Source organism: Oncorhynchus nerka, linkage group LG21 (genome assembly GCF_034236695.1).
Source record: "Oncorhynchus nerka isolate Pitt River linkage group LG21, Oner_Uvic_2.0, whole genome shotgun sequence".
Classification (NCBI taxonomy): Eukaryota; Metazoa; Chordata; class Actinopteri; order Salmoniformes; family Salmonidae; genus Oncorhynchus; species Oncorhynchus nerka.
Genome location: NC_088416.1, coordinates 34,699,005 through 34,711,381, shown reverse-complemented (window position 1 = coordinate 34,711,381; position 12,377 = coordinate 34,699,005). Strand labels below are relative to the sequence as shown.

Here is a 12,377-nt window from a genome sequence, read left to right as displayed (position 1 = left end):
CATCCCAATTACAGCACTGTTGTTGTGGACACGTCATGGTCTTGTAATGTTCTCCCGGGTTAGTACATGAGAGAATCACCTCCTACTCATCCCAATTACAGCACTGTTGTTGTGGACACGTCATGGTCTTGTAATGTTCTCATGAGAGAATCACCTCCCTACTCATCCCCGGGTTAGTACATGAGAGAATCACCTCCTACTCATCCCAATTACAGCACTGTTGTTGTGGACACGTCATGGTCTTGTAATGTTCTCCCGGGTTAGTACATGAGAGAATCACCTCCTACTCATCCCAATTACAGCACTGTTGTTGTGGACACGTCATGGTCTTGTAATGTTCTCCCGGGTTAGTACATGAGAGAATCACCTCCTACTCATCCCAATTACAGCACTGTTGTTGTGGACACGTCATGGTCTTGTAATGTTCTCCCGGGTTAGTACATGAGAGAATCACCTCCTACTCATCCCAATTACAGCACTGTTGTTGTGGACACGTCATGGTCTTGTAATGTTCTACAGCCTGTTGGTTAGTACATGAGAGAATCACCTCCTACTCATCCCAATTACAGCACTGTTGTTGTGGACACGTCATGGTCTTGTAATGTTCTCCCGGGTTAGTACATGAGAGAATCACCTCCTACTCATCCCAATTACAGCACTGTTGTTGTGTTCAATTACAGCCTGTTGTTTGTGGACACGTCATGGTCTTGTAATGTTCTCCCGGGTTAGTACATGAGAGAATCACCTCCCTACTCATCCCAATTACAGCACTGTTGTTGTGGACACGTCATGGTCTTGTAATGTTCTCCCGGGTTAGTACATGAGAGAATCACCTCCCTACTCATCCCAATTACAGCACTGTTGTTGTGGACACGTCATGGTCTTGTAATGTTCTCCCGGGTTAGTACATGAGAGAATCACCTCCTACTCATCCCAATTACAGCACTGTTGTTGTGGACACGTCATGGTCTTGTAATGTTCTACAGCACTGTTGTTGTGGACCGGGTTAGTACATGAGAGAATCACCTCCTACTCATCCCAATTACAGCACTGTTGTTGTGGACACGTCATGGTCTTGTAATGTTCTCCCGGGTTAGTACATGAGAGAATCACCTCCTACTCATCCCAATTACAGCACTGTTGTTGTGGATAGTTGTGGGTTTTATCTTAAAACCACAGTTTGCACAGCCTTAAAGCATCAAATTCAGTCAGAAAGTTGTATTTTCTCCTGCAGCTGCCCTCATATTTAATTTAGATCCAGAGTTTATAGTTTCTTGATCTGATTTTATTTAGATGGAACTCATTCACCAGGAATGGAGAAAGGAGCCTGCTGAGACTCAGTGCAACAAGACTGACAGGGCAGCATTTCACTCTTCCATCCACAGCCATTAGGGGCTAATACAGTATGAGACAGCACATGTTCTCAATATCTAACCAGAAGGCAGCCATGGTAACAGCCCCAAAACAGCTCCCCAGTAGTAGAACCAGTCTCCCCTCAGTCAAAGGCTGCCTCTCTCCTCTATTCGTGGGGATGGTTGCTAGGAGGCTGGTGGTTTTGTTTATGGATCACTCCCATGGCACGGGGTCAGATGTTGTGGTTGGTAAAATGGAGCACACACCCTTGTGATTTTCTTTGTTTTCCATCTGGAGTTCTGGGCTCGAGGGAGTGAGGGACATAGTAAATGACCAGTGATGTGGCATGGTTTTGTTATGGCTGAGCTCTCTGTCTCCAGTAATTACTGATGATATAAAGTTAGGAAGATTGTGTCATTGATGCCATAATGTTATGCCACTTATGACTGGGATACACCAAGTCAAATAGTAGATATAGAACATATAGACTTAAAATAATGTAAAAATAAGTCTCTATTGCTTATAAACATTCCCATAACTCCTCCTTCTGGCCAGCCTCTGTGCTGTCATGCGACAAAGAGGGTGTGCTCATTGGAGTAATGAAGGGATACAAGGCTGGGGTAAATATGGTCTGATATATTCTACACAATGCCTGTCAGCATACCAATAACACCTCTATGCCAATGATGTCATCTTGAAATGATTCACCTATGTCTTTCTGGTTAGTTACTGAGTCATTAAAACACCTCAGCTCTCCAAGGTGTGTCTGAGTGAATGAGGAAATAGTTGAAGGTTAAGTCTCTTGTGTGTTTATTCCCACTAACCAGAGAGAGATAAACTGAGAGGATAAAAAACACCTGATTGTTCATAGTCATATAACACATCCAGGAATCTAGACTCTGTAATTAGCACATCTTCTGATGACATCTGACGCTTGACGTTTATGACTCATCAATGTTTAGTCAAATAGATGGAAAATGTGACATTCAGGAACATTGACTTCCACAATCAAGCATTTCAACATTTCTCCATTGTGTGTGTGTGTGTGTGTGTGTGTGTGTGTGTGTGTGTGTGTGTGTGTGTGTGTTGATTTTATTATTACTACAGACAGTGACAGGTTGGCATGACAAGTATTACTTACAGTCCTAGATGTATTTTCCTAATGAATTCATCGCCACATAATCTGTCATAGGAATGACACAAATATGCAATTACAGTACTTGGACAGATTTGTGGTTTGAAATATTTGTTTTACACGAATAGCTTTGTGTTGAAATAACCCCACTGAGGAAATGCTACCCTGTCATTTATAGTTTCACTAACAACAATGACATCAAACAGCTCTGCCAGCTCTTGCATTTAAATGATGCCATGTTTACTCTTTTGTGAAATATGCAATCATATTCCTTGTATCATGGTCCTTGTGCCTGTACTTTGATATTCTTGTAACGTGTGAGTGTACATATGTGTGTGTGTTTCAGGCATCATGGAGCTCTCTGAGGACTGAGTTCATGCCTCTGAACCCAGCCCAACTGCACCACATGCTGAGGGAGTATAACCCAGGCAGGGCCTGTCCTGCAGACTGGAACCCCTCGCCAGACGAGGCAGAGGCTGCCCTCAGGACCAGTGAGTGGAACACAGATACAGCAGAGTCATGGCGGTTAGCCACACAGACACGTTCACGTGTATAAACCAAATTTTGAAACAAACACACGTGTTTCTTGGACAAACAAATTCACATAGCCTATGTAGTCTGTACGCTTGTGTACACACTCTCACTCTGCCAAGACTCAATCAGATCAGACTGTCGCCCTGACAGGGTTACATGGAACCCAAACCGGCTGCACGCGTGCGCCATCGTGCATAAATATATTTTGTCCCCCTACACCAAACGCGATCACAACACGCAGGTTAAAATATAAAAACAGACCAATTACATTCATTTGGGGACAGGTCGAAAAGCATTAAACATTTATAGCAATTTAGCTAGTTAGCTTGCACTTGCTAGCTAATTTCTCCTATTTAATTTGTCCTGGGATATAAACATTGAGTTGTTATTTTACCTGAAATGCACAAGGTCCTCTACTCCGACAATTAATCCACACGTAAAATGGTCAACTGAATCGTTTCTAGTCATCTAACCTCTTTCCAGGCCTTTTCATCGTCAGAAATAGAAAGGAGTTCTATTTTAGCCCTTGGCAATGCAGACGCTTGTTTACGCGCGCGAGCAGTGTGGGTGCAATAATTGAATAACAGAGATTTCGAAATGTATTTTGCAACGCGACGCGAGCGGTGTAGTCAGGGTATTAGTAACTAGAGGCCTATTCCCAGTGTCTGGGAGTGGCTGAGTGTGTTCCCCAGAGTAATCCTGTCTGCCTGTCCCAGTCTAACTCTAAATTGGAGCATGGGTACAGTGGGTAGGTTAGAGAGGAGAACCCTGTCCAGCCCAATCAATCTCACCACAGAGTTAACTCTCAAATCCACCCCTCTCAATATAGGTCTTGGCACCTGTCTCCCCTCTCTGTCCTCTGTCACCTCACCTCTTCTGTGTGAATGGCCCAACTCCCGCTGGCACCCCCTGGGGGGAACTTTATCTTATCCTAGAGGCCATGACTGTCTTTCTTTAACTGGAGAATCTAAAGGATTAACCTACAAATCAGATGTAATTAAGTTAATGAAGTAAAAGGAAATAACAAGTATAAATAATGTAGTGTACACCATGAGAAAGCTCTTCCAGAGCTTCTGTTGTAATCTTTTCTGAGTCACGTCTTCTGTCTTTAATGATGTCCTGTATTTTCCTCCTCCTCTAGCTGACATCCTGGAGAGTTTCGACAACCACCCTCCCCTTATCCTGCCTAGCAACACCTTCCACCTGGAGTTGGGTAAACCAATCACGGAGCCCGCTCTGTTTGAGCAGCTAGGCCATCTGCAGGACTTTATCCGTAGTCTCCCCACCAGTCAAACAACACAGCAGGTAACCACCTATCTGACCTTCTGACTCTGTGTACCCAGATTTTACAAATATACAATCTAATGAGAGGCCAGTGGCCACCCTGGGCTGGTGGTGCTCAGTAAATGAGACATTTTAACCTTGATGTTTTTCCCATCTCTGTTTTATTGACTTCTCCCTCCCTTCAGGCACTCAGTGGGACAGCTACAGACGCCAAGTCTGCGACCTCGCGCTCCTCGCCCTCTGTCACAGTGGTGGTCCCTGACCCAGTTCCCTGCCCCTCGCTCAGGGCAGAGGTGGACTCTCTGAGCCCTGCGGCGCCCCCTCAGGCCCGGGGGTCTCATGGTGACCTAAGCTGCAGCCTGGCAGAGGCAGAGTTGACCCACAAGCTGAAGAGTCTGGAGCTGCAGAACACCCTACCTAGGAGTAGCCAGGCTGACCTGGGATGCCACAAGAGCCTGGCTCTGGACCCCTCCTGCCTGCTGACGCCCCCCAACACCCCCCAGGGCATGGAGCTGTCTCAGTCTGAGCTGGAGGCAGACCTGCAGGAGGGAGCAGCACGGCAGCACAGGAAAGGTAACACAGAGGGCTATGTCATACAGTCAGGCTACATACAGAGCATCCAGTTGCAATACAAACAGCTCTGATTGATAGAAAAGGAGCATAAAAAGCCATGTGTCAGCTGAAGTGTGTTATTGACCAATCATAACAGAGGATTGATGATGCTGTAACAGTGGGGGGCACATACTGTACATTGTAATCCTAAAAGAAACTGATCCTGTCTCAATCCCCTTGGATGAATTACAAAGACAAAGAATAACAGAGGATCCCTTCATGGCCTTTCCCTCCCTCTGCGGGTTTTGATTAAAGTGATGTAAAACTCCTGTCACAGCAAATACAGCCACCTCAGCTCACACTGTGGCTCATGTACCTAACCCCTGGAGTTAGGTCGCTAGTGCCTCCCTCGTAATATCAACCCACCAATGATTGACAGGCTCCATTAAAGGAAGAATTTGTCTGCTTGACCCGGGAGTCCCTGGTGCATATTTGTCCCCAGTGGCTCCAGGTTGACACAAGGTGCTTGATATGACAGGAGGAGGAGAGCTCTCATCCTCCCTTCATCTCTTCGACTCTATTGACTTTGGACAGAAACTACAGGTCATTGGAGGAATAAAGAGCTGTTCTGGCTGTGTAAAGGTTGTGTTCTCCCTGTAGGGTGGATTCCATGTGTAGAGGAAAGGCCATTTTCTCCTCAGGCCTATTGTTTTTTGAAGCTCTGCTCATGAGGTCATCTGTAGCAGACTGCTCTCTGGTTATGATTTATTCTGTGGTGGAGGAGTTGAGCTGAGAATGGGGAGGAAAGGACTAAACAGCTTATTCCGTAACTGGGAGGGACACTTCCAGGGTTAACTTCCAGGGATAACAATGACGTCCCCCTTCCTAAAGCAGGTCAGCTTTCTCTGGCGATGTCTCAAACAATGTATAAGATTCGAACACTTTTATATAAGTCCTATACCAGCCATACTCAACAGGCGGACCGCGGTCCCAATCGAGACTCAGAACGGGGTCAATACGGACCGTGGGTCCCGACAGAAATGACATTTTAATTGTATGTGTAATTGTATTTAGGAACTCAGCTGGGCGTTCAACTTACTGCTGTTGAGAGTTCTAATTGTAGAATGCAGAAGTGCAATTTCGAAATTTGGTAGCGCATGGACAGTTTCCCTCTTGTTATGTCCTTCACTGACGGACCTTAGAGAGCTATTTATAACCTGTCAGAAATGTTCAGTGGATTACTACTAGCCCATGTGAGCTAGATGGGTAAATTAGACTAACCAGCTATCTAAATCCTGTAGTTATCATGGCCAGATTACGTGCCCAGGGGCCTCAACACCAGCGGCCCGCATTGATTTTGTTCAGTTACTCAGGTATCATATGAACACACAGAAATGTCAAAATGTGTAGAATATCAAGAAATTAGCTTTAAAACGTCAAAATGCGTAGAATTGCAGGAAACGAGGTTTAAACTGACAACATTTTCTCTCCGCCAGCAATATGGCTGTGTACAATTTAAACAGTTTGAGGTCGCATGGGTTGGGAGGTGGGGGTTTGTTACTACGCCGATAAATGACAATACCTATCCGGACCTTTGCCACCTAGGAAATGTGTGTGACCCCCGGACATTCTCAAATAGTAGTCTAGTGCGCCTGTCCTATACAGTACATTGACCTTTTCTCAAGGGATACAATCGTTGAGTCAAACACCTAGAAAAAGAGAGTGAGTCTATAAGTTTGATGCCACTTTATCTAAAACATTGTGAGAATCCTGAATGTTTCTGATTTCAGATACCACAGTCCCAGGTCATATCCAAACAACAGGTTAGATAATAAAAGCCTGTTAGTCCAGTACAATCTTATAGCAGTCCATGGCCTTTCCTGTTGATTAACACCAGATAATTCCCTCAACTCTAAATCAGAGACAAACGCTCTGTGTAACATTTGATTGTGTATAAGTGCTTACCGCCTGCTTAAAGCTTCCTGGCCCCCTGTGTGGTTGTGTGTAAGTGCTTACCACCTGCTTAAAGCTTCCTGACCCCCTGTGTGGTTGTGTGTAAGTGCTTACCACCTGCTTAAAGCTTCCTGACCCCCTGTGTGGTTGTGTGTAAGTGCTTACCACCTGCTTAAAGCTTCCTGACCCCCTGTGTGGTTGTGTGTAAGTGCTTACCGCCTGCTTAAAGCTTCCTGGCCCCCTGTGTGGTTGTGTGTAAGTGCTTACCGCCTGCTTAAAGCTTCCTGACTCCCTGTGTGGTTGTGTGTAAGTGCTTACAGCCTGCTTAAAGCTTCCTGACCCCCTGTGTGGTTGTGTGTAAGTGCTTACCGCCTGCTTAAAGCTTCCTGGCCCCCTGTGTGGTTGTGTGTAAGTGCTTACCGCCTGCTTAAAGCTCCCTGGCCCCCTGTGTGGTTGTGTGTAAGTGCTTACCGCCTGCTTAAAGCTTCCTGGCCCCCTGTGTGGTTGTGTATAAGTGCTTACCGCCTGCTTAAAGCTTCCTGACCCCCTGTGTGGTTGTGTGTAAGTGCTTACCGCCTGCTTAAAGCTCCCTGGCCCCCTGTGTGGTTGTGTGTAAGTGCTTACAGCCTGCTTAAAGCTTCCTGGCCCCCTGTGTGGTTGTGTGTAAGTGCTTACCGCCTGCTTAAAGCTTCCTGACCCCCTGTGTGGTTGTGTGTAAGTGCGTACCGCCTGCTTAAAGCTTCCTGACCCCCTGTGTGGTTGTGTGTAAGTGCTTACCACCTGCTTAAAGCTTCCTGACCCCCTGTGTGGTTGTGTGTAAATAGGGTTTTACTAAAGCTTCCATTTTGTTGATCATAATCAGAACTCATTACGATCAATGGCCCTTGTCTTTATACGGGCTCTATGGTTTAATAGTTTGTCATAAACCTAAGATATTGTTATGAAAAGGATGTACTATTGAACATTACCAACTTTCACAGAAATATTCTCTAATCATGTCATATCCCTGGTTATGACATTGGCCATAGCTTCCCACCATGTATTACTGTGGCCTCCCAGTCCCATAGAGTGCTCCTGCTCTCTGCTCAACCTCATGGTTTTGGGCGCTAACGGTAACTTACTGCTATTTTGGTAGCATTGCTAATCCTTTAATCTGTACCAAGAATTACAGAGAGGTGGTGATGTCAGGAGAGAAAAGATCACATGGCTGACCCGTCATGGGAATTTACAGTTGGGTTGGTGCGTGGAATCTTAATCGGGACAGGCATTGTCCAGAGCAGGTCCTGCATGGGGGGCAGATGGGCTCGGGCTGGGGGAGGCAGGGGAGAGCAGGGGAGACCAGGGGAGAGCAGGGGAGACCAGGGGAGAGCAGGGAGACCAGGGGGAGAGCAGAGGGAGACCAGGGGGAGAGCAGAGTGAGACCAGGGGAGAGCAGAGGGAGGGAGACCAGGGGAGACCAGGGGAGACCAGGGGAGAGCAGGGGAGACCAGGGGAGAGCAGAGGGAGACCAGGGGGAGACCAGGGGAGAGCAGAGGGAGACCAGAGGGAGACCAGAGGGAGACCAGAGGGAGACCAGAGGGAGACCAGAGGGAGACCAGAGGGAGACCAGAGGGAGACCAGAGGGAGACCAGAGGGAGACCAGAGGGAGACCAGAGGGAGAGCCGAAGGAGAGCAGGGGGAGACCAGGGGAGAGCCGAAGGAGAGCAGGGAAGAGCAGTGGGAGACCAGGGGCGAGGTGAAAGTGTAGGGCATGCTGGTGATACTGTTGCAGGTGGCAGGTTGTTGTGACAGGATAAATACACCACAGAGCACCGAACCAACCTGAGGAAGAGCTTTCCCAAGGGACCAAAGCTTTAGAGTTTGTTCTCAGTGGGGTTCTGTATGGTTCTCATTACAACGTCTATGTATTTAGTGGACTCCCTACAGTTTTATAGCACTCAGACTTGACATGATTTTTATATGGAGTCCAAATGCAACATCTGTGTTCAATATCAGTGGTAGTTATATGTATGTTGAGGAGGTCAAACCAACTGCGTGTCCCTCTGGAGCAGCTCAGATGAACCTCCAGTCTTTGATCCATATATATTCCTATTGGTAGAAATAATCATCCTTATAACACTAATGCCTCCGGACTTCAAAACAAGCCCAGTATTGTGAACTTCTCTTTCATATGAACAAACAGACACCAGACCAGACCAGACACTACCTTCATGTTTTCACCAGCAGTAAACCCTGTCTCAATTTGCCACAGTGATATGATTTCTTCATAATTTAATTAAAAGGACCACAATAACAGGAAAAGTAGGACTTTAAACAGAGTTAAGATGGGATTGGATACTGTGTCTAATGTGGGGTGTTCTTGTGTGTGTCTCCTCAGCAGGAAGCTGCCCAAGGGAATGTTCTGAGAGAAGGAATGGGAATGTGGAGGAAGAGGAGGAGAAAGAGGGGGATGAAGTGTTTACTGTGGAGCTACACAGAGGACCTCATGGTCTAGGCCTGGCACTGGTGGATGGAATGGTGGGTGAAATCCTTGTCTTTATTCCTCCACCTCCTCCTTTGTTCATCTCCTTCACCCAAGTCTCATCTTCCTTTTTGTTTCTCTACCTCCCTTATTTGTCACCTCTCTGCATGGGGAAATCAATGAAACTTGAAAAGCTCTAACATTCTGTCTGCCTGGTTGTACAAAGTGACAGCCTTGTCGATGCGAGGGGCGTGTGGCTCTTATTTGGTCATGTGATTTATGACATCCTAATATAAGGCCTTGCGTGGCTGTTCAAACCTCATAGTTGCAAATGAATTAGTTAAAGGTTACATATTTCCCATGATTAACTGTGTTACATCATCATGCATCAAAGGCAGGGAAATCTAGCTTTAAATGAATGATGAGTTGAACTGTGACGTAGATCTCAACTACAGAGAGGCTCAACAACTCTTCTTGCTATATGGGACTTCGTGTGTGTGTGTGGTTGGTTATGGTATGTGGGTGTGGGCTTAAGCTTGGGTTTACTAACAGGTGTACAACATGTGGTAAATGTGTTGACCTCCTTTTGAAGTCAGCCATGAACCACATTGAGAACACTAAGCTAATTTATAAGAACCGGTAGACTCCTCTATTGCACAATAGGCAGCTGCAATGGTTATTATTACCCTCATTCCAAGGTCTGCCTTTGGCTTCAAATTCTACTAAATTGCTGTTTTCATCATTTAATTCATAACAGAAACGTGCCTGGTCTGTGAAAGCCTCTACTCATGTATATTCATGCAGGTGTAGTGCTGTGGAGGATTCTATAGCATGTGGTGCCCCCTGTAGGATAGAGATGAAACAGCGGAGATGTTCCTGTAATGATACTATAGTGCAGGTACAGCATGTCCTCAGTCCCAACCTCAATGCTTCCTGTGAAAGCCTCTACTCATGTATATTCATGCAGGTGTAGTGCTGTGGAGGATTCTATAGCATGTGGTGCCCCCTGTAGGATAGAGATGAAACAGCGGAGATGTTCCTGTAATGATACTATAGTGCAGGTACAGCATGTCCTCAGTCCCAACCTCAATGCTTCCTGTGAAAGCCTCTACTCATGTATATGCATGCAGGTGTAGTGCTGTGGAGGATTCTATAGCATGTGGTGCCCCCTGTAGGATAGAGATGAAACAGCGGAGATGTTCCTGTAATGATGCTATAGTGCAGGTACAGCATGTCTTCAGGCCCAACCTCAAACGCTTCCTGCATCCTCTTGTGTCCTGTGTAGAAAACACCTCTGAAGATGACTGGGATCTATATTAAGTCAGTGGTACCAGAGTCCCCAGCCGCCCAGTGCCAGAAGCTGAGGTTGGGAGATCGTATCCTGGCTGTGAACGGCATCAGTCTGGTGGGCATGGAATACCACATGTAAGTAGTGTAAGATGGAGACGGGTCTTTACCACCCTGTGCTGATTAAGAAGTTGTAATAGAGTACTGGATATTATTTAGGTAATACGAGTTATAAAACACAACATAAAGTAGTGTCGTTCCCTCCCTCTGTTTAACACACCCTCTGACGTTCTCTCTCGTTCTCTCCGTCACAGTGGTAGAGAGCTCATTCGTTCATCTGGAGATGCCCTCAGATTGCTGGTGGCCAAAAATGAGTCCAAATCAACGGGGAAGTGCTCAGTGATCACGTGCTGAGTGGAAGGAAGGTTTCATTGGAGGCTTCCCCACGTGACCTTTGACCCTCGGAAGGGAGGTTAATCTTCTCTCTTTATCCAACTAAGGACCTTAGTTGTCTGTCAGTACTTTACGAGATGTGTTCCTCAACCAAAGGATAAAAGACACTTGACTGTTTATTTTGTTTTGGTGAATAATCACTACTCACTGAGTATTTGTAATGAAGCTTTACTGTACATAGAATGAACAGGAGGACACTGAAATGAGGATGAAACCACTAGACTGAATCCACTATTGCTCAAGTCTTCTCTGAAGCACCCATTTTGAATGAGTGCAAATTCAAACGCAAACACGACATGTGTATCAACATAATGGTCCAGACAGCTTTGCAGAAGTCTTTAAATCTGCATGGTGAGCTGTCCTTCGTACCCAGAAAACACTGGGTTTGGGAGAGTAGAAGAGAACAGTGGTTAAGGCCGTTGTTGTGAGCAGGGTTGAGTTATTTCAGTGTCTTCAAGGACACTATCTACTGACAAATGGCTAGTGCACAGCATTCTGTCTGAAGATTGCTCAGCTTTACAAATGCCAAAACCCATAAGAACTTATGCAAATATAACATTTTTATAGAACTGTAAATTATAATGTATTTTTTGAGTAAAAACAATGACTCATCCTTATGTCGTAGTGGCTGTATACTTTGAATATTTACTGAAGTGCTATTAGTGAAATACTTTCTGAAGCACTACAGTATAACGAAAGGTTGTCATGGGCTCTATGGTTATCTATAAGGCATTTCAGTGGATCTCAGTGATAATCTAATATAGATTTCTGGAGGTATCACAAGCTCACTGCTAAACATCAGACTTTTCCCATGTGGTGACAGTGGAACTTATGACTGTTTATGAAATGTTTATAAACAAATGACTCTGACAGTTTTAAGTCAACTATCTCTCTCAACAGTGTTAAGTCTTCAATTGTATTGATGACAAATAAAAGTATTCCATTTTTTATACTTATATTGTCCAGTATTTTTGAACATATTAAATAAATGTTATTTAGATTTTAAAACAAAATGAGAGCTCCAAAATTCCTGAGTTATTCCCCAATCCCTACATTGCCTTCTACCCATAGAGGTTGTTGCCTCACAGATGGTACAACCTGCATCCCCAGATGGTTGAACTCTACGACGTGGGACCTAACAAGGCCAAATAAAGCAACGGCACACTTTGGGGGGAATAAGGACTCCAGCTGTTGACCAAGTGCTTTTAAACGGGGGGAGGTAGCAGGGAACCAAGGGTGTGTCTCACACAGGGGCCACCACAAGAGCCGCCATTTATAGTGCCCTTTGGTTTCCACTAGAGCAGCACTTTCCACTACACCACTCAATTTGACACAACCCAGGGTTCTCCACTGTGCTCTGAGGCC

General features: G+C 45.5%; 1 protein-coding gene across 2 annotated transcripts in view; it reads left to right on the top strand.

Annotated features, from left to right (window-relative positions):
- Window positions 1–11,964, top strand: part of LOC115104316 (ras-associating and dilute domain-containing protein-like) — a 34,286-nt gene extending 22,322 nt beyond the window's left edge. The window contains exons 10-15 of one of the 2 annotated variants that reach the window (XM_065006665.1): window positions 2,835–2,979; window positions 4,164–4,327; window positions 4,492–4,879; window positions 9,192–9,328; window positions 10,558–10,697; window positions 10,874–11,964. In XM_065006665.1, coding sequence (XP_064862737.1) covers window positions 2,835–2,979; window positions 4,164–4,327; window positions 4,492–4,879; window positions 9,192–9,328; window positions 10,558–10,697; window positions 10,874–10,973 — 1,074 coding nt within the window. In that variant the 3' untranslated portion in view covers window positions 10,974–11,964. Of the gene's footprint in view, window positions 1–2,834; window positions 2,980–4,163; window positions 4,328–4,491; window positions 4,880–9,188; window positions 9,329–10,557; window positions 10,698–10,873 lie in introns of both variants that reach the window. The other variant, XM_065006664.1, reaches the window with a different exon arrangement.
- The last annotated feature ends 413 nt before the right edge of the window (window positions 11,965–12,377 follow it).